The 21962-nt window shown below is 46.0% G+C and overlaps 1 protein-coding gene across 1 annotated transcript; it reads left to right on the plus strand.

Annotated features, from left to right (window-relative positions):
* Positions 1-520: 520 nt before the first annotated feature.
* On the plus strand, positions 521-2723 carry LOC136611064 (E3 ubiquitin/ISG15 ligase TRIM25-like). The gene has a single exon (XM_066590311.1). It carries the CDS (start codon positions 524-526, stop codon positions 2129-2131), a length of 1608 nt encoding a protein of 535 aa, XP_066446408.1. The 5' UTR covers positions 521-523; the 3' UTR covers positions 2132-2723.
* Positions 2724-21962: the final 19239 nt, after the last annotated feature.

Here is a 21962-nt window from a genome sequence, read left to right on the forward strand (position 1 = left end):
GATCTTTCTTAGTTATGGGATTCATAAATCCCACCTCCAGGAAGCGATGGCTCCTATTGGTTCTCGAGCACTGCTCAGCCAATCCATGCAGCGCTCGATGAACTAATGCGATGGCTGTGATTGGTTCATCGACTGCTGCTCAGCCAATAAACGCAGCGCTCGATGAACCAATCACAGCTATCGCCTTGTGGAGGCAGGATTTATAAATTGGCCAAACAATGCCACGGCTCAGCATGTTATAGGTCCAGAGAGCAGCGGGAGAGACCTGGACTGAGCCTGGTAGGTAAGTATAATAAGACATCCCTCAAAAATAAGACCCAGTGCCTGTTTTGTGACAAAAATTAATATAATACAGGGTCTTATTTTCAGGGAAACATGGTATCATTATAACAACTGTCCATTAACAGGTTAATAGTGATCTTGTGCCATGCAGCCCCGCCCTGTAGTCAACAGAAGAAAACTTGCTCATGGGTCTATGTGCATCAGGAAGTAGTAGTTTCGTTTCTCTCTTCCTCTGTCAGCCATGGCGTCTGCTGCTGTGAGAGACGAGCTGCTCTGCTCCGTCTGTCTGAGCACTTATACAGATCCTGTAATGCTGAGATGTGGACACAACTTCTGCCGGGTCTGTATTCATCGTGTGCTGGATACACAGGACGAGGCTGGAGTTTATTCCTGTCCTGAATGCAGAGAGGAGTCTCAGGAGCGGCCGGCACTGATGAGGAACTTGGCTCTGCGTAACATCATGGAGAACTTCCTGATTACTCCTCCGACACAGACGGAAGCCGGGATCTTCTGCACTTATTGTGTGGACTCTCCTGTACCGGCTGCTAAATCCTGTCTGATGTGTGAAGCTTCTCTGTGCGAGAAACACCTGAGAGTTCACAGCAAGTCAGCAGAACACGTCTTATGTGAGCCCAGCGCCAACCTGGAGGACAGGAAATGTTCTGTCCATAAGAAGATCCTGGAATATTACTGCACTGAGGACACCGCTTGTATCTGTGTTTATTGCTCAGCAGGAGAACATCGGGGTCATCGGGTGGAGATGCTGGATGAGGCCTCTGAGAAGAAGAAGGAGAGACTGAGAAATGTTCTCCAGAAACTGATCACAAGGAGGGAGGAGACTGAGGAAAGAGTCCGGAGTCTGGAGGAGCGCAGGAGGAAAGCTCAAGAAAATGCATCTGGAGAAGCGGAGAGAGTCACTGCCCTGTGTAGAGACATCAGGAGACGGCTGAATGACCTGGAGAAGAGGGTCCTGAGCGAGATCTCCAGGCAGGAGAAGGAAGAGTCACTCTTATCCTCTACTCTGATCCAGAAGCTGGAAAAACAGAAGGACGAGCTGTCCAGGAAGATGAGACACATTGAGGAGCTGTGTAACATGACTGATCCACTGACTGTCTTACAGGAACCAGACACCGGGGACTTGTGTGATCCTGTGGACACAGGGGGACATGATGGAGGTGATGGGAGCATGGGGGGACATGATAAATGGCTGCATGATGTAGATGGTCCGGATGTGGCTGTGATCTCAGACACATTACACACATTATGTGACATAGTAACAGATATTAGGAGGGGGATCTATGTGGGGGGTCCTGCAGACATATTACTGGATGTAAACACAGCTGCTAATTATATCCGTGTATCAGATGACCGGAAAACTGCAACCAGGACACAAGAGAACCGTCCATATACAGCAGAGAGATTCCAGTATGATCAGGTGATGAGCAGGAGGGGATTCTCCTCAGGACGACATTACTGGGATGTGGATATCAGTAGATCAGGGGGGTGGAGGGTGGGGATGTGTTACCCCAGTATAGACAGGAGTCGAGGTCAGTTCTTAATTGGAGATAATAACAAGTCCTGGTGTTTGAGGAGGTTTAATAATCAGTACTCAGTGATACATAATAGTAAAGAGATCCTGTTACCTCACATTATCAATAATAGAGTCAGGATCTGTCTGGATTATGGGGCCGGGCGGTTGTCCTTTTATGAGCTGTGTGACCCCATCAGACACTTACACACCTTCACTGCCTCCTTCACCGAGCCGCTTCATGCTCTATTACGTGTATTTCATGGTTCAATAACAATATTGGGAGAAGCAACGACTGGGAGAAACCATAATAGAAACTGACCAGAGACAGGACTGAAAGACAAACTGATTGGTAGATCAGACAGCCAATGGGATGAATGAGGTGGGGCTGCAGGTGATTATAACCAAAGCCAGGCCCACTTGACCATTTTCCCGGAGTAGGGGTCTGCGTATCCCTGCGTATTGTCATGTTCTTACACGGTTATGCCTGCACATGTACACGTATTTTACGCACGCTGTCCTGCGCCGGCTGGCTGGTTTCTTCTTTTTTTCCCTTTCCTTCTCCTGTCTCCTGGCAACATAAAACCGCCATACATATGTGATGTAATTGTGTAAGCGCTGTGTTGTGACCGCACCCATAGAGAACAATAGGGCTGTTATGTGCATTATATGCGGTAAAATAGAACATGCTGCGCTCTTTATTACGCACATAACATACGCAATAAAATACAGGCAAGCGTGAGCGGAACAGTGAGAGCAATGTCCTTTCATTGACACCTTTTGCGCGTATTATATGCGTGCGCTGTTAGTGCGATGGAATGCTACAGCTATATTCTTGTGCTCCGAATCCAACGGGGTTCAGTTCGAGCTGCTTGAAGGATCATAGACTCGGTCACACAGCATTCTGGGTAATCAGCTGATTCTCCCTTTATTAGAAAAAAATAGAAATATTTATACGTTTTTATAGACTCAGACATTGAAAACGAGCCGAACAACAGCCCTTATTTATAGAGAGCGAAGGGCAGGATGGCGCCGGAGAGACCATTGGGACTTCTCTCACAGTACATTGCGTGTGTTATACCCAATGCACATATGTTGGTGCCCGGCCTATCTGACCGCTGTCCTTATGACTAGATCACATGTGGGGGATCCGCTGTGATTGTATTCTGGGTGTGATCCCTGTGTCTCCTTATGGATAATCCTCCGTGTGTCATTGCTGTTTATCCCAATGATGTCTGATCTACTACATCACATGAACCAGCAGTCCTATATTACCAGGATTGTCCCCCAAAAGAGAGCGCTAAGTGGGTGAAGTCCATGAAAATCTGCATAAAGGTGGCATCCTGATATGTTTGTGGGGTTCCTGGGTAGATCAGGTCGGGTTCAAGACTGGGTTCACACGGGACTGAAATCTCACGGAATGACCGCACGGAAATACTGCGAGATTTCTGCGAGAGAAATGCAGCTTCAAATCCCATGGCCTTTCGTTGCGGGTTTAGGAGCGGCTTCACCGCCTGCATTCCGCTGCGGCCATTTATCCCCATAAAGAGGAGAGAATCCACTGCGGAAGCGGGGAAATAATTGATATGCCACGTCTTTGAGTTCCGTGTGGCTTGTCAATCTCAGTGCGGCTCGGTCGCAGCGTATGGATGAGAGTTTTGTAAATCTCCTGCACTTTGCTGGCTAATCCCAGGATTAAAGTCGCAGGCGGAATTTCTGTGCAGAAAGTCTGCACGGAAATTTTGCGGCAATTCCGCCCCGTGTGAACGCAGCCTAAGTGTTGTGAATGACGCTTCATTAGGGTTAGATGTAAATAACGCTCCACATACACGGAGATCGCTGTGCGCAGCTCGTCCGTGGAGCCGTCATACGGATGAGCGTGTGTAGAGCGCCGGACACTTCCTGTGTAGCACCCGGCCCTGGGATCTTGTCTTATGGACACATCAGATGTATTTGTTATGGTGACATTCTACCCAAAGGGGAACGCTGAAGTCACGCGGATGATTTACCGCAGTCTTACTGCTTATCACATGTAACATCTTGTGACTGTGGACCCCGATCCCTACTGAATTACATCATCCCAGATGTTCGCAGCCACTTTAACCCTTTCCAATCCACTGTCTGACGTCTGAAGACATTCTAATTGAAGGCTGTACAGCTCCGATGTCGGAAGACGTCCAGCAGGGTATTCTTACTGTATATTACTGGCTGCTCTGTTGTTGGGGGCCTCTCTAGCACGTCACATAGCGCAGTACTGGCTCTAGACAGCAGATGGTGCCATTGTATAATGGCGGAAAGAGAAATCCCCCTAGGAAACCCTGACTCTAAAATTGGATTGCAAAGGGTTAAAGGGACCCGTCACCAGCTTTCAGCTCCATAAACCTCATTATTGGGCTCAAAGGTGAGAGAACGGGGAGTCCGGGGAGCGGTGTACAATACTGACCGGGTGCCCCGCTCCAGCGCTGCGTCCCCGCGCACACATAGTGTGACTCTACAGCCGACTCTGTGCTCACGCTGTCCCAGAGAGATGAATGGAAGAACATGCGCAGAGCGGGCTGAGAAGGTTTACGGCTGACACCCACTAGCTCTTTCTTTTTAACGCTGTGATATCGCTACCTTTTTTTTCAATGGGACAGAAGCGCAAACTTGCCATTTTTGCGCGATGCGATTTTAACATTAGAAAGTCCCATTGAAAAAAAACGCAGCGATATGACAGCGCTAAAAAACCCACTAGTGGTAGAAGCCCTGAGGGCGCGATCACATGGCAGTTTTTATGTTCAGTATTTTGTGAGCCAAAACCAGCAGCGGGTCCAAAATCTGGAAGGACGGCACCTCTCCCCATTATACTGGCTCTCCACTCCGGGTTTTGGCTCACAAAAAGCTGAACATAAAAACTGTCATGTGATCGCGCCTTACTGTGTGCGCACGGACTTCACGGAGACACAGCGCCGGAACGAGGCGCCCGGTGAGTGTCAAACACAACTTCCCGGACTCCCCGTTCTCTCACCTTCGAGCCCCGTAATGTAGTTTATAAGGCTGACAGGTGGTGACCGGTTCCCTTTAACCCGACTGTGGGGGAAGATCAAGAAAGCCAGAATATTACCGCAGATCCATCCCGTTTAGAACGCTGCCGGCCCGTCATACCAGGAGACTTAGTGTAACTGTACTTCCCAGCGATCGGTGGGGATCTCAGCAGTTGTACCTCCAGCGATCCAAACTTTTGACATGTCCTTATGTAAGGTGACCAGATTTTTCCAGGGTCAAAGCAGGACAGGGGTGTGGTCAGGGGCGGGGCTTATCACAACGTATGATTTTACCTCCATCGTTATAAAATGTACAGGGCCGGTTCAAAAAAAGAGACAGGGAGCAAAGTCCGCAGCATTTCTGCACCAAAAACCAGTCAGAGTCTGTACCATTTGTGTGGATTTTGACTGGAAATCAGACGCGTATCCGCAGCTGATGTCACACTATTTGTGACTCCCCCTCACGTCCTCCGAAGGCTTCCCACTCTCAGCACTCCCTGGCTTCCGGTTCCCAGCGGACCTGTGGTGCCACACCTGACCAGGCCGCCAGGAATCGGAAGCTAGGGAGCGCTGACAGTGGGAAGCCTTCAGAGGACGTGAGGGGGAGCACCGCTGCGTATCTCCAGCTGATTTCTGGTCAAAATCTGTACCAATGGTACAGACTCTGGCCTCGGTCAGAAAGGCGTTTTTTCGCGCAATTTGCGAATCGCATAACGGATGCGCATCTGCAAATCTCGTGACCGGGGCCGACAATTCGCTGAAAAATCTGTACCTAGCAGCGTTTTCAGCGAAACGGGCCCAATCAAAGGAGCGCTGTCCGTTGTTCGCCCATTGAATTCAATGGAGCCGGCAATATAGCTGGCTCCATTGAAGGCAATGGGCTGCCGGCGAGCGCGGGATGAATTTTCGGGAAGGGCTTAAAAATATAAGCCCTTCCCTGAAAACCATCCTGAAATGTATAAAATAAAAAAAAATGTATACTCACCTTTTTTCTGCAGCCGGAGTTCAGCCACGGCCGGCCGGCAGTTCTCCTGAACTGCTCTGTGTAGTATTCAGCAGGCGGGGATTTGAAATCCCCGCCTGCTGAATGGGCTGCCTCTGATTGGTCACAGCCCTCACCAATCAGAGGCAGCACTCACTCACCTATTTACTATTATCTAAATATTTTTTGATATTAGGACAATAAATATATAACTAATCAGAATGTCAGTGAATAGAACCCATTCTGTGAATTACCCGTAATCTGGTGTCTGATAATCCAGAGATTCTGATAATCCGGCCCTTGTTTCCAGCATAGAACCAGAAGACGGAGCATTATGTGACAGCAGCAGATTATGTATGAGCATTTCATCTTCCTTCAGCTTCTCTGCCAGAAAGTTTTATAAAGTTTTTTGCCAGTTCAGTAACTCAGAACATCTGATAATCCGGCATCAGAGCCTGTTAATGCCGGACTAAGGAAATGCAATTCTATGTATTATTTTAATCTTCAGCAGTTTGGGTTTTAGGTTAATTTCCGCTTGTTTCTTGCTTACTATTGTTATAATGACCCAATCACATGAAATGCGCCTTATTTTCCCCCCAGTTTGCATTATTTTGGGGTCACCAGATCTGTGTAGGTAACTGCTGGGCATTGTAAGGGTTAATAAAGATGTATCTGCATATAACTGATGGGCGCCTGTGTCTTTACTTTAGTTTTTACCTCACTGTCACATTTAGTATTTCCTTCTTCCCCCGCTCTGACTTTATATGGTGGTCCGGTGACCCCCAGCCTTGCGGGGGCATCTTGAGTTCATTGATGGATGTTCATGCAGTTCTCACCTCAGGAATGGCGCCCCACTGAGCATGTTTTGGTAAACACATAGGGGGGTATTTACAGAAGCTTTTACACCACAATTATGGCATAAGGCCTCCTTCACACAGGCGGGTTTGCATCGCGACATCCGGAGTGGGATTCCAGCCCATAGCATGCTATGGCAATCCGCGATTTCCTGCCTATGAGCGGAAATCGATTTTCTACTCAGGGGTGAAAAAAATTGCAGCATGCTGCGATTTTGTGCGGGATACGCACGTTTGGCTTCCGTTGAAGGCAATGCAAGCGGTCTGTCCCGCGGCACTTCGCAGTGAGCCCTGCAGAAGTATCGAGGGATACGCTTCACTGCAGAGCTCTGGCGGCTTCTGCGCATGTAGGACGGAGCGCCACCCGGCACATCCGCAGCGCTGTACAGAAGCCACCGGACAAGAACGCAGGGGTCACCAGCCGGGTGCCGGTCGAACTCCACTGGGGAAAATCTGTGTGAAGGAGGCCTAAATAAATGTAAATTTTTGTGCAAGTCACAAAAAGACTTGCACAGCATCCTTGCAAAAACACATATATATAGCATGATCACATGACATACAACAAGATACATTTTTCAGACATAACACAGACATTAACCCATTCAGTGCTGCAGATGTGCAATACACATCAAATTAACACACATAGAAGACACTAACAAGGCAAAAGCATTCATACTTATGGAGGGGCCCCGCTAGCTCTGGGCCCCTACAATAGCGCTACAGAATACGTTAGTGCTATACAAATAACAAGTCTCTTCCCCTAGTAATGATGGATGATGAGGAAGTAGTATGCAATCTAGTACTAATGATGAGGATGTAGTATATAATATAGTAGTAATAATGGATGATGAGGATGTAGTATGCAATATAGTACTAATGGTGACTGTTGGAGACATAACATTTAACCCCTTCCAATCCACTGTCTGATGTCTGAAGACATTCTGATTGAAGGCTCTACAGCTCCAATGTCGGAAGACGTCCGGCAGGGTTTTCTTACTGTATACTACTGGCTGCTCTGTTGTCGGGGGCCTCTCCGGCATATCAAAACCCGCAGTATTGTCTCTAGCCAGCAGATGGCGCTATTGTATAATGGCAGAAAGAGAAAAACACCTAGAAAACCAGGAACCCAAATTTGGATTGCGAAGGGTTAATATAGCAGTGAGGATGAGGAGGGGAGCTGAAAGTACTCTGTTTGGGGAGTTCTCCATCATTTTGGCCGCTCAAGGGCTCTACAAGTGGGCAATGGGGCCTAAAACCTCCAGGCAAAATTTCTGTTCTGAAAGCCACCGGCTGCTCCTTTCGGTTTGGGCCCCGTTGTGCATACAGATATAGGATTAGGGCCACAGCGGGTATGTTTCTGAACTCAGGACAAACAGGGGGATCCATTTTGGGGTACAAATCTTCTTTTTCATGTTCACTATAGAGAAAAAACAGTCTTTAAAATGACATATTTGCAAAAATATGACATTTTATTGTTTCTACATGTTATTGTTTCCTACAGCTGACACCCACGGGCAATAGCATATCATATCTTGAGTTTACTCTCAGCCACAATTACTTTTTGTTTGACACCAGGTACTTTCACCAGCTCAGGGGTACAGCGATGGGGAGGCCCTGTGCCCCATCATATGCCAACCTGTACCTGGGCTGGTGGGAGGAAAGGCTTGTCTACAGTAACACCATGTGGTCTGACAACATTATCTTATGGCTTCCATATATCGACGACATCTTCTTTTTCTGGAAAGGCACATCATCCTCCTTTAAGAACTTCGTGGGCTCATTGAATCAAAATACTCTTAATCTCCATCTAACGTATGAGATTAATTCCACGGCCTTACCCTGCCTGGATCTACTGATCAAGAAAGACAAGGATGGTATGATCTCTTCGACTTCATATAACAACAGCCACCAACAGTCTGCTCGGTGGGAAGAGCCGTCACCCCTTCCCACTCAAGAAGGGAATCCCCAAAGGGCAATTTTTATGTCTAAGACGGAATTGCTCTGATGACTTTTCCTTCATGATGGAAAGTGAGAAACTCTCCACACGTTTCCAGGATGGACAGTCCCCGAAGAGGCTGTTCATAGAGCATTTAGACATGCTGTTCAACAAGAACGTACTCCCCTCCTGACACCACGGGAACGCCCGACTGACCAATACACTCGAGTTATAGGGACTTACCATACAGCCTCAAAGGAAGTAAGCAATATCCGGAATCATTATTGGGATATCCTAAAAAGCGACGCTGACCTTGGAGAGTCTACATCACCTACGCCTCTGATCACCTTTCGTCGCGGCCATAACCTTAAAGATCACCTGGTTAAGAGTCATCTTCACTCCGATGATGCATAAAAGACGTGGCTCAGGTCTAATAAACCCTGTGGTACCTTTCCCTGTCACGGGGGTCTAGCATGCCCGTTTATTTTAACCCCTTAATGACGCCGCCTATTTTGGCGTTGAGGACCAAGCGATTTTTGGTATTTTTCCATCTCCATTTTTCAAAAGCCATAACTTTTTTTATTTTTCCGACGACGCGGCCGTATAAGGACTTGTTTTTTGCGTGGCGAGCTGTAGTTTTTATCGGTGCCACTTTTGGGTACATAGACTATATCGTAAAACTATTATTAATTTTTTTACTATGATAACAGGGAGAGAAAACGCATCAATTCTGACATAGATTTTTTTTTTTTTTTTTACAGCGTTAATCATGCAGCATAAATGAAACACTAAATTTTTTCTGCGGGTCGGTACGGTAACAACGATACCAAAATTCTTAATTTTTTTAAGGTTTTTACACTTTTTTGCAATAAAAAGCCATTTTTTTTTGGAAATCTTTTTTTTTCTCTATCGCTGCATTCAAAGTTTTGTAACTTTTTTATTTTTCTATGTACGGAGCTCTATGGGGGCTTATTTTTTGCGAGACGAGCTGTCGTTTTTATTGGTACCATTTTGGGGAATGTATGGCTTTTTTGATCTTTTTTATTGCATTTTTTGTGAGGCAAAATGCTAAAAATTAGCATTTTGCCTGTTTTTTAGCGTTTTTTTTAACGCTTTTTGCCGTACAAAATAAAAAGTGTATTTAACTATTTGTCCACGTCGTTACGGACGTGTCAATACCCAATATGTGGGGTTTTAATTTTTTTTAACCTTTTTTTATGCTAATATTAGAAAAAGCATAAAAAAGTTTTTTTAAAAATATATTTGTTTTACATTTTTCTTTTTTTAAAATGTTTCTTTTCTTTTTTTTACATAATTTGAGTCCCTCTGAGGGACTTACAACACTGTACCGATGATCACTGTCATAAGGCTTGGCAGAGCTACTGCTCTGCCATGCCTTATCGCTTATACAGCGAGCATAGGCATAGGCAATACATGACGCCAGTGTCTGGCGTCCTGTTGCCATGGTGACAGGCCGGGCTCTCGCGATGACATCGCGAGAGCCGGCTGGAGACACAGAGACAGTGCGCTCCCTCTGTGAACTCTTTCCCTTCCGCGATCTACTTAGATCGCGGCAGGGAAGGGGTTAACAGCGGGGGGCACATCTCCGATGTCCCCCTGTTGTTGCAGCGGGACGCCGGCTGTGACTGACAGCCGGCTCCCGCTGCGGGATAGCACGGGATCATATGTGATCTCGCGCTATCCCCAGGACGTACCGGTACGTCCTGTTGCGGGAAGGAGTTAAAGGGCAATTCATTCACATGCGCCTCTACCAGCAAAACATATCTATGCCGTGACTTCACTAACTGCAGGACGTCGTATACATGGCCACCTGCCCTGCCCTAAAAATGACATAGGGAAAACTATACAGCAATTTGGCCGCAGGATCCTAGGCCATGTTGGCAACATCCACCGTCATGAATCCCCACCACTAGCCGACCACGTCTGGGCAATGCATCATGGAGACGCTCATTCTATCACATTTCAAGGAATTGAATTATCTAAAACCGTATGGCGGCAGAGGTGATCCTGACGAGCGCTTACTCCAGAAAGAGGATTTACCGCATCAATACTCTCAATCCAGTCGGGCTAAATGGAAATTTATGTTTTAATTGTTTTCTGTGACTTTATTTCCTGGGAGATTCCACATGTTTGGGACAAACACATTTCCCTCCCTGATATACCGTTCCTGGCCAAACTGCCATTTACTCTATCATGAGTCTTATCTTGTGTACAATAACATGTATCTTCAGTCTTTAAACGACTTGCAGCCATTAACTCTTTGCAATCCAATTTTGGATTCAGGGTTTCCTAGGGGGGTTTTCTCTTTCTGCCATTATACAACGGTACCATCTGCTGGCTAGAGCCAGTACTGCGGTATGGGACATGCTGGAGCGGTCCCCCGACAACAGAGCGGCTAGTAATATACAGTAACAATACCCTGCCGGACGTCTTCCAACATTGGAGCTGTACAGCCTTCAATCAGAATGTCTTCAGACATCAGACAGTGGATTGGAAAGGGTTAATACTTACCCGTTTGCGTCCAGACTGTATGTCTGCTTCATTAAAAAGCCTCTTAAGGATTTTAGAGCCTAATTCTATATTTGTTTGATTCTAAACTTCCTTCCTAGACTTCTCTCTATCACGTTGTCGGCTTGTCTGATCTTATATTCATTGTTAAGTCATGTATGTTAAGCAGTAGTTCTGCTATTAGGAGGTCCGTCGGCAGCGATACATCCTCATCACTACTTAAGTTCAGCATCGTTTAATCCAATCGGAATGGGCTCCTATAATGACATCGCAGATTTTATGAATGAATGGCGCGGTCTCCATACCGCTACGTCATTCCGCAAGGCCGAACGTGACGGACATCACATGATAGACGCAATGACGTCATCACGCTGCGCACGCATGCGCACTCCGCCCATAACATCCCGGTGAATGGGGAACATACTATGGCCGCTTGAGAGCGATCGTAGCTAGCGGCCAGCAATCAAATGTGAGACGGAGGTTACCTACAATGTCCCAAATATACTTATCTGTTTTCTGTGTATCTCATGGGACTGGTGGATTTCCCAAGAGGCAATTTTAGGGTAAGGTATCCGGCCCCTCCCCTTATTCATTAAGAGTTTGTAATCCATTGGAGGATCTATATGTCTCCTCCCCAAGAGGAGGGCTTAGGCCGGGTATATCAGGGATTGAGGCTGAGACAACAATCATAGCCTGGGGTTCACCATCAGGGCCACAGGCCCGATCTCTCTATCTACATGTTTGTTATTTGATGGTGCTCTGGCTAGTTGCCATCAGGGTTATACATACAGGGCAATCAGGCCAGCGTGTAAAAGACCTTGTGCTAGTCTATCTTGGAAGGGGAGAATATAGGGTTATTAGACCAGTGTCTAAGACTAATATAGCAGACACCTCCTTAATAAGCTATCCGCTGATGTGCATGCATATCAGGCATCTTGATGTGCTTTACCTTAGCCTGATTCCTCATAGGGGGGTTGAGCCAAAAACCGGGCCTCGTTTCCCCCCCCCCCCCCCCCCCCGATTCCCTTTTTAAATAGTAACTCTTCTATATGAGTTATTCTATTTCTATGACCAATGTATCCATACTGGTCATTATTACACCTTGTAAAGATAGAGCCATCACCTTGCATGCAGCGCAAACATCTGCCATGATATGACAAGGGGGAGTTGTAGAGAACATTTCAGCATACCGGAGTTCTGATATAAAGTCAGTATTTTGGAGCTCCTGATGAACTACTCCTCATGGAGTGGGGAAATGCGTCGAGCCTTCGTTTTGCTGAACTTTTGACTAGATCTCATTCTCTTTTCTTACACACTGTGAATTACGCAGTCATACACCCATCTTCATATAAAGATCGATACATTACTGTTATCTGGGTAATATAAATCCATCTATCGCTTGTATTATCCAATAAGTGTTTCCTTACCCCTCGTCTATGTGTTAAGTTTGTCTGTCGGCTCATAGATGTTGTTTTAAGAACATTTTCAACAAAGGATATCATTTTAGTCTATATCTGTGAAGGGCTTTAGTTAATAATAAATAAATATATAGACATTCCTGTCTCTGTGATTAGCAAGGGTACTAAGGGAACTAAGTGATGTGAGAGCTAGGCCGCTATAGCTAATATTTATGGATACTATCAAGACTGGGGTTATACCATTGGATTGACACATTGCCAACGTGGTTCCAATTTACAAAAAGGGGTCCAAAAGTGAGCCTGGTAACTACAGGCCAGTAAGTCTCACTTCAGTAAATGGAAAAATATTCCAGGGGTTTCTGAGAGACACCATCGTAGAGTACCTCAAGGAGAACAATGATATAACCCCTCACCAGCATGGATTAATGAAGAGTCGATCATGTCAGACCAATTTGATCAGCTTCTACGATGAAGTAAGCTCTAGGCTGGACCTGGGAGAGTCTATTGATCTCGTATATCTGGATTTCTCTAAAGCATTTGACACCGTGCCACATAATAGGCTGATATATAAAATGAGACAGCTCAGATTGGGTGAAAACGTGTGTATCTGGGTAATGAATTGGCTCAGAGATAGAAAGCAGAGGGTGGTAATAAATGGTTTGTACTCTGATTGGGCCACCGTCGCTAGCGGGGTGCCACAGGGTTCAGTATTAGGCCCCATTCTGTTCAATATATTTATCAACGACCTGATAGAGGGGCTGCACAGCAAAATATCAATATTTGCAGATGATACAAAATTATACAATATAATCAATGCAACGGAGGACAATGTGCGGCTACAAACGGACCGAGATAAGCTGGGGGATCGGGGAGAAAAATGGCAAATGGAGTTCAATGTTGATAAATGTAAGGTTCTGCACATGGGCAGGAGAAACTGATGTCACCAATATACACTGAATGGGGTACTGCTAGGGAAAAGTAATATGGAAAATACCTGGGGGTACTAGTGGATTGTAGACTAAACTGGAGTAACCAATGCCAGTCAGCTGCTGCAAAAGCTAATAAAGTCTTGGGGTGCATTAAAAGAGGTATAGGGGCGACGGACGAGAACATTATCCTCCCACTATATAAGGCACTTGTCAGGCCCCACATGGAATACTGCGCACAGTTCTGGACACCGGAGCTCAGGAAAGATATTACAGTACTGGAGGGGGTTCAAAGAAGGGCAACTAAACTAATACATGGAATGACGGGACTGGAATACCCAGAGAGGCACCAAAATTGGGATAAGGGGCGATCAAATAACCATGTATAAATACATGAGGGGACAATACAAGGATCTCTCCCATGATCTGTTTATACCCAGGACTGCGTCGGTAACAAGAGGGCATCCGCTACGTCTAGAAGAAAGCTGGTTTCATCGCCAACACAGAAGGATGTTCTTTACCGTAAGAGCAGTGAGACTGTGGAACTCTCTGCCTGAGGACGTGGTGATGGAAAAATCCATAGAGGAGTTTAAAAGGGGACTTGATGTCTTTCTGGAGAAGAAGGAAATTACAGCATATAAATCTTAGGTTAATTGTTAATCCGGGTATACAGGCAGGTAGGAACTATTAGGGGTTGATCCAGGGATTAGTCTGATTGCCATTAGGTAGTCAGGAAGGAATATTCCCCCAAATATGCTAATTGGCTCCTGCCTCTTGGTTTTTTTTTGCCTTCCTCTGGATCAACAACATAGGAGGATAAAGAGGCTGAACTAGATGGACATTGTCTTCATTCGGCCTTACATACTATGTTACTATGTTAAATGCTCGCATGACCAAGTACCAAGGCTTCCTATGTGAAAACCCAAGACTGAAGCTGGAAGTGTGCACCACTCTAAATCCAGCGACCCTGTTGCTGACTAGAACTGGAACCCCGGACCATAACTGCTGTGAGGTAAAGGATGAAGTTTTTCGCAGCCATCCTGATCTACAGGACACAACTCTTGAAACTACTGATGCTGAATATTACACAGATGGCAGCAGCTTCGTGGATAAAGGTATGCACTATGCTGGATATGGAGTGGTCACCTTACAGACTACTATAGAAGCAGAACTTCAGCTCAAAAGGCAGAACTTATTGCACTTATCAGAACCCTACAGCTGGTAGCTGGGCTGAAAGTCAATATCTTCACTAACTCAAAGTATGTTTTCATCATTCTCCATGTTTATGGGGCCCTGTACCAAGAAAAGTGTCCGATCACTTCAGCGGCTCAAGAAGTGAAGCATGCCCCTGTTAGTGAAATGAATATGATTCCATGTTCTATGATTAGAACATTCCAAGGACTTAGATTGAATGTCTCAGGTCTTTGCGCCCTGTTCTCCTGTCTCTCTCTAAACCATTATTATATCTTTGTATTCTGGGAAATTAATCATGTAGGATTCTACTGCGTCTGCGCTGCTTTTCCTTCAGCCGTGTGATTTAATGTTAAGGCCCATTTACACACACAGATATCTTTCAAAAGATTAAAAGATCAACTATCGTTTTGCATAAAGTACTAATAGGCACTAATTACTATTACTACTTTATTAGCTTCATGCAATAAAGAGCTTCTGGGAGCTGTTACAGAACTTAGCAGGAGGTCTGAGCTCTGTAATTAGCTCTATTGTTCAGCCACAGGCTCCCCGTGGGGAATTCAGCACCACGGACAGCAAACACAGCTTGGGGGTCCTACTTAACAGCTGTTCTGCCTGTGGAGCTGATGGCTGTAAAAATGTTATCAACTGTAATCAGCTCTCCTTGGGCAGAGCACAGCATGTGGTCCTGCTTATCAGCTGTTCTGCTGAAGGACATTTTTCAAGCAGAACTGAAAACTGTCCTTCAGTCAAACAGTGAAAGATGGGCACATTTAACCCCTTAGTGACGGAGTTTTTTTGCTTTTTTCATTTTTTGTTTTTTCCTACTCCCTTTTAAAAAATCGTAGTTCCATTATTTATCCATGGACGTAGCTGTATGAGGGCTTGTTTTTTGCGGGATGAGTTGTATTTTTCAATGGCACTATTTATTGTACCATATAATGTACTGAAAAACTTTTTTAAAATTCTAAGCGGAGAGAAATGGGGGAAAAAAAACGACATTCCACCATCTTTCGGTGCATTCTGTTTCTACGCCGCACAAGCTGCAACAAAAACAACCTGATATTTTTATTCTATGGGTCAGTACGATTACTACGATACCAAACTTATATAGTATTTTTTTCGCTGTAGTACTTGTATTTTTTTTAAAGATATTTAACTTTTTTCAATTATTTTCTGCGGTCATTTTGTGCACGCAATAACTTTTTTATTTTTTCGTCGACATATTTGAGCAAGGGCTCATTTTTTGTGGGATGTCCTGAAGTTTCCGATAGTATCAATTTGGAATACATACAACTTTTTGATCGCTTTTTATTGCATTTTTTCTGTGAGACGGGGTAGCTAAAAAAGTGTATTTCTGGCGTTCTTTATTTTTTTTTTTTCGGACGACTTTCACCGTGCGGGAAAAATAATGTGCTACTTTGATAGATCGGACGTTTACGGACGTGGCAATACAAAATACTTATTTTTATTTTATGATTTAGAATTTTTAATAATAGATATGGCAAAAGGGGGGTGATTTAAACTTTTATAACTTTTTTTTTTTTTACAATGAAAAAAACTTTATTGATTTTTTTTAAAATTTACTTTGAAGTCCCCCTGGGGGACTTTAACATGCAATGCTTTGATCGCTCCTGCAGTATGACGTAATACTATAGCATTACGTCATACTGCTTTTTTACAGGCAGTCTATCAAGCCAGCCCACGGGGATGGCTTGATAGGCAGTCTGCTAAGGCAGCCCTGGGGCCTTTCATTAGGCCTCCGGCTGCCATGACACCTGCACGGCTCCCCCGATCTCACCGCGGGGCGGCCGTGCGGGACCCCGAACAGCGTTCGGGGGATTTAAATGCCGCTGTCAGAATTGACAGCGGCATTCAAAGGGTTAATAGCTATTGCCCGCGGGTGTCAGCTGTAATAAACAGCTGACGCCCGCGCTGTATGAAGGGAGATAGCGGCGCTACCTCCCTCCATACACGTCCTGTAACAGCAGGACGTAGTTTTACGATAGCCTCGTCACTAAGGGGTTAAACACACCAATATCACTCAAAAGACAGTGAATTTTGAGCGATAATCGTTATGTCTAAATGGGCCTTTAGTCTCAGCTTACCTCTAATAATTGAATTTGGACCCCAACAGAATATCGTATAGCAAATATTGGTTTGCTCTAACACCCTTCTCATTCTGGAACTGTTAGAAGATGTGTGGGCCTCTACTCAAGTGGCAGTCATTCACTGTAAAGGAAATCAGAAAAGAGACTCACTCATTGCACAGGGAAACAGAAAAGCAGATGCCGCTGGCAAGCGCGCTGCCGCTCTCCTAAATGCCGAATGTGTTTCTCTCTAACAAAAGTAGATACAGTCTGCTTTGCTATGTATCTAATTCTCATCTATGTGATACTAACTGTAGCTGAGATACTGTCGTGGCTTGTCAGTCGTGACAATGACGTGGCATGGTGGCCTCAACACAGATTGTTAAGCAGGCCAAGGGTCAATGCACCATGTGCACAGTCTAGGGTCTGTCTTTGCTGCATGGATGCATGCTAGATTAGTCATGCCTGGGAGTAGGGTGGAGGTATGGTTTTCTATTCACTCTGCCAGTTTTCAGGTGCAGAGTGGCTATATATTCTCCCCCCTCCTGGTGATCAGTGCTGCTTATTCCGTTGTACAGATCTTGGAGTTTGGAGCTGTGGTGTGCTGAGTGTTTTTTTACTTGCAGATAAGTAGCTGCGGGTTCCTTTTTTAGTTGCAGTGTTGCTTTTCATTTCTGTTTTGCTTTGCTGTTCAGTTCCTCTCTCCAGGGGTCCCTTCAGGGACAGCCAGGGCCCAGGATGAAGACCGTGGGGCCGTCTCTATCGAGATGAGTACTCCACTTCTAGGCAGGGAGCCTTCACCTCCTCTGCTAGGTTAGGGCCAGGCTTCCTTCTCCTTGGAGGGGTGCTACCATGCAGCATAGCTGGGTGTGCATATATTTTCTATCATGTGCACATTCCCTGTCACCACGCTGAGTGTTGTTCTCTGGTGTCACACAGGCCTTACATCTGGGTTATGTTCTTCTGTTGTGGTGCGCACTGTTCTTCAGTGCAATAGTCTTTCAGCTCCTGTAGTTGTTATCATCACCCTGCGTCCTTGCTGAGTGTGGCGCTCGTGTGCTGCACGGACATGACAGATACACTGTGTAACCAGATACCAGGGATTTAGCAGCAGTTGGAATTTACCCACTAGAGATGAGCGAATGTACTTGTTTCGAGTAATTACTTGATCGAGCACCGCGATTTTCGAGTACTTCAGTACTCGGGTGAAAAGATTCGGGGGGCGCCGGGGGGTGGGGGAGGCGTGGCGGCGCGGGGGGTAGCAGCGGGGAACAGGGGGGAGCCCTCTCTCTTTCCCTCTCCCCCCCACTCCCCGCAGCAACCCCCCACTCACCCACGGCGCCCCCCGAATCTTTTCGCCCGAGTACGGAAGTACTCGAAAATCGCCGTACTCGGGCGAAAAAGGGGCGTGACCGAGTACGTTCGCTCATCTCTATTACCCACTAACCCCCTTTCCTTCCCTCACAGTCTCTCTCTCCCTCCCTTTCCTAAACTTGTAAGTGAAAGTAAAATATACTTCCTGCTTTCTTTGTCTCAAGTTAAAGATAAGATGAAGCAATAAGTGTTAGCTTTTAACCCCTTAGTGACGGAGCTTTTTTTGCTTTTTTCCATTTTTGTTTTTTCCTACTCCCTTTTAAAAAAAATCGTAGTTCCTTTCTTTATCCATCGCCGTCGCTGTATGAGGGCTTGTTGTTTTTTGCAGGATGAGTTGTATTTTTCAATGGCGCTATTTATTGTACCATATAATTTATTGAAAAACTTCTAAGCGGAGAGAAATGGAAAAAAAACGACATTCCACCATATTTCTGTGCGTCCTGTTTCTACGGCGCGCAAACTGCAACAAAAACGACCTGATATTTTTATTCTATGGGTCAGTACGATTACTGCGATACCAAACTTATATAGTATTTTTTTTGCTGTAGTACTTGTATTTTTTTTTAAGTTATTTAATTTTTTAAAATTATTTTCTGTGTCCATTTTCTGCGCACAATAACTTTTTTATCTTTTTGGCGACATAGTTGTGTGAGGGCTCATTTTGTGCGGGATGTCCTGACATTTCCGTTGGTACCATTTTCGTATACAGTTGACGTTTTGATCGCCTTTTATTACATTTTTTCTCGGAGATAGGGTGACCAAAAAAGTGCATTTCGGGCGTTCTTTCTTTATTTTTTTTTGGACCACGTTCACCGTGCGGGTAAATAATACATTACTTTGATAGATCGGACTTTTATGGATGCAGCGATACCAAACATGTATTTTTGGTTTGTTATTTTAATTTTTTTATTGCAAATATGGCAAAAGGTTTTTTTTTGAACTTTTATTACTTATTTTTAATAATAACTAAAACTTTATTGTTCTTTTTTTACAGTTTCTTTCAGTCCCCAGGGGGGATTTAACATCCGATGCTTTGATCGCTCCTGCAGTATGACGTAATGCTATAGCATTACGTCATACTGCTTTTTCACAGGCAGTCTATCAAGCCACCCCACGGGGATGGCTTAATAGGCAGTCTGCTAAGGCAGCCCTGGGGCCTTTCTAAAGTCCCCCGGCTGCCATAACACGTGCACGGCTCCCCCGATCTCACCGCGCGGGGGCCGTACGGGACCCCCCGAATATCAGGGGATTTAAATGCTGCTGTCAGACTTGACAGCGACATTCAAAGGGTTAATAGCCGCGATAAACAGCTGACGCCTGTGCCGTATGGAGGAAGAGAGCGGCGCTATCTCCTTCCATACATGTCCTGCAACAGCAGGACGTGGAAAGACTACTGGGCCGTCACTAAGGAGTTAATAAGCCTGCCTACCCAATATATAAACCCATGTATACAATATAATAGCCACTCAGAGATTTGGGATCATATTGTCCCTCTAAGTGAGTGACGACACAGGAATAAATCCCTTTCCTACGTGACCCGTGTGTTTTGGTAGATGTTGGATCTTACATCACTTCCATAGGCTTTCCAAGGCAAAGGTTTTACATGGTGGGTCGCCAGGTCTTTCCCTAACCCTCCCCATTTATCTGGGCTTGGGAGCGGCGTATATGGCTGACTCCTACATGGTTGGGTTATAATTATTGTAGTGCTGCGCGATTCTGCCTCAGACGTATATGCTTATTTTCTGGGCAGAGTTAGGCACTTTCAGCTGGGTGGTTATGGTCATGATTACCACAATGGCCTCTAGAATAAGACCTATCATAGCTGCGCTCTGCTTGTCATGCAGGGCATCGTAGTGTAAGATGCATAGGCGTACATATAGGGGGTTCTGGGGTCGCGGTTGCGGTTTCCTGAGCCCTTGGGGGCCCTCTTTCACACGGACTGACCGCAGTTACTTTCGTTAAGGTCTCTGCGCCGGCCGGCAGCTTCTCCTGCATGCCGGCGCTTCCTCCCGGACCTCCGCTCAGACTCCTCCCCTCTGCAGGAGAAGCTGCCGGCCCGCGCGCATATGTTTCTTTTCAGCCCCACTTCAGTAGCCTTGAGTACTTCCAGCAACCTCATTGGTTGTTGGGGACACACCTTCCTTTCAGATGTGCCCGAGGATACAGTTACACAGAGCTGTGCACGAGAAGCAGGTGCTGACAGGAATACCGTTACACAGATCTGCGGTGTATTCACTGCTTCTCTTGCCTCCACAGCTCTGCGAATACACGGCAGATCTGTGTAACTGTATTCCTGTCAGCATCTGCTTCTCGTGCACAGCTCTGTGTAACTGTATCCTCGGGCACATCTGAAAGGAAGGTGTGTCCCCAACAACCAATGAGGTTGCTGGAAGTACTCAAGGCTACTGAAGTGGGGCTGAAACTGCGGTCAGTGTGCGGGACCCTGTGTGACGGGGGTGGGGAGCACGAGGGGCACCCTGTGTGATGGGGGGGGGGGGTGAACAAAGGGGACCCTGTGTGATGGGGCGGGGGAGAACGAGGGGGACCCTGAGTGATGGGGGGGAGAACGAGGGGGGCCCTGTGTGATGGGGGGGAGAACGAGGGTGATCCAGTGTGATGGGGGGGAGAACGAGGGGGATCCTGTGTAATGGGGGGAAAACGAGGGGGATACTGTGTGATGGGGGGAGAGAACGAGAGGGATCCTGTGTGATCGGGGGCGGGGGAGAATGAGGGGGATCCTGTGTGATGGGGAGTGGGGGGTGGGGAACAAGAGGCGTTCTGTGTGATGGGGAGTGTGTGGGGTGAAAACAAGGGGTGTTCCGTGTAATGGGGAGTGGGGGGGGGGTGACGACGACAAGGGGTGTTCCATGTGATGGGGAGTGTTTAGAGTGTCAATGCATATGGAAACAATGTATTGCGTATGGGCGGTTTATCACATGCAGCCCATACAAGTGTACAGGGCTCACGTTGCGTGGTACATAAAGAAAGAGAGCATGCTGGGATTTATTTCTCTTGCATATCTACACGCAGTCCATTGACTTTCATTGACACGTGTGTGTGCGCCACGCACGCATAATAGGTGGTGAAAACCTGGCCGTGGACATGAGCCCTAACATGTTATATAAAGTTAGCTTATGTTGTCTCTATTGTATGTATTGTTATTATGCTGTCTCCAATGTATATGTGTGTGTATATATATATATACATTTTCTTTCCTGAGGAAACAAAGCGTGCCTTGAGGCTTGTGTTCTGGATGTTTTAAAACTCTGCTAAAACCCCTGATTACTAATGATCTATTGATGGGTCATTTAAAAAAACAGTAATGTAGCAAAAAGTGATGTAGAAGGAGTAGCCGTGAAAAGGAGTGGGGGTTGGAGGGGTCTGTAGGGGGGCCCCAAGCTAAACTTATGCACCCGAGCCCATGAGCCTCTAGCTACGCCCCTGGTAAGATGCCCCCATTAGCCCCCTCCTTCTGAGGGGCAAATATCGTGCTGCTAGACTCCATGTCTGAACAGACACATGGCTTTCCGGTGTCTGGCATCTTTTTTTGTACACGCAGCGGTTAAGTAACTTCATTGCCTCTTCTAGGCTAAGAACAGCACTACTGCCCGGCTCTAGATCTGACATGTTTAGGCAATGATTGTCATCGCAGGCGGCTCCATTTCCCCTTATTCAAATAGCAGGAATAAGTAGAACTGGTGGCCTCTAGATACACCATGTGGACAAATTGGGCGCTGCATGTTTTTCAGAAAAAGTGCTTTATTATTCTCTGTAGTAACGTGTCGGCCCTCCTTTTGTTGGTATTACAGCGGCCGCACGTCGAGGCGTA

Source organism: Eleutherodactylus coqui, chromosome 2 (genome assembly GCF_035609145.1).
Source record: "Eleutherodactylus coqui strain aEleCoq1 chromosome 2, aEleCoq1.hap1, whole genome shotgun sequence".
Classification (NCBI taxonomy): domain Eukaryota; kingdom Metazoa; phylum Chordata; class Amphibia; order Anura; family Eleutherodactylidae; genus Eleutherodactylus; species Eleutherodactylus coqui.

Bases quoted from the DNA above. Each gene is read 5' to 3' on its own strand.
- LOC136611064 (XM_066590311.1), top strand. From the start codon at position 524: ATGGCGTCTGCTGCTGTGAGAGACGAGCTGCTCTGCTCCGTCTGTCTG.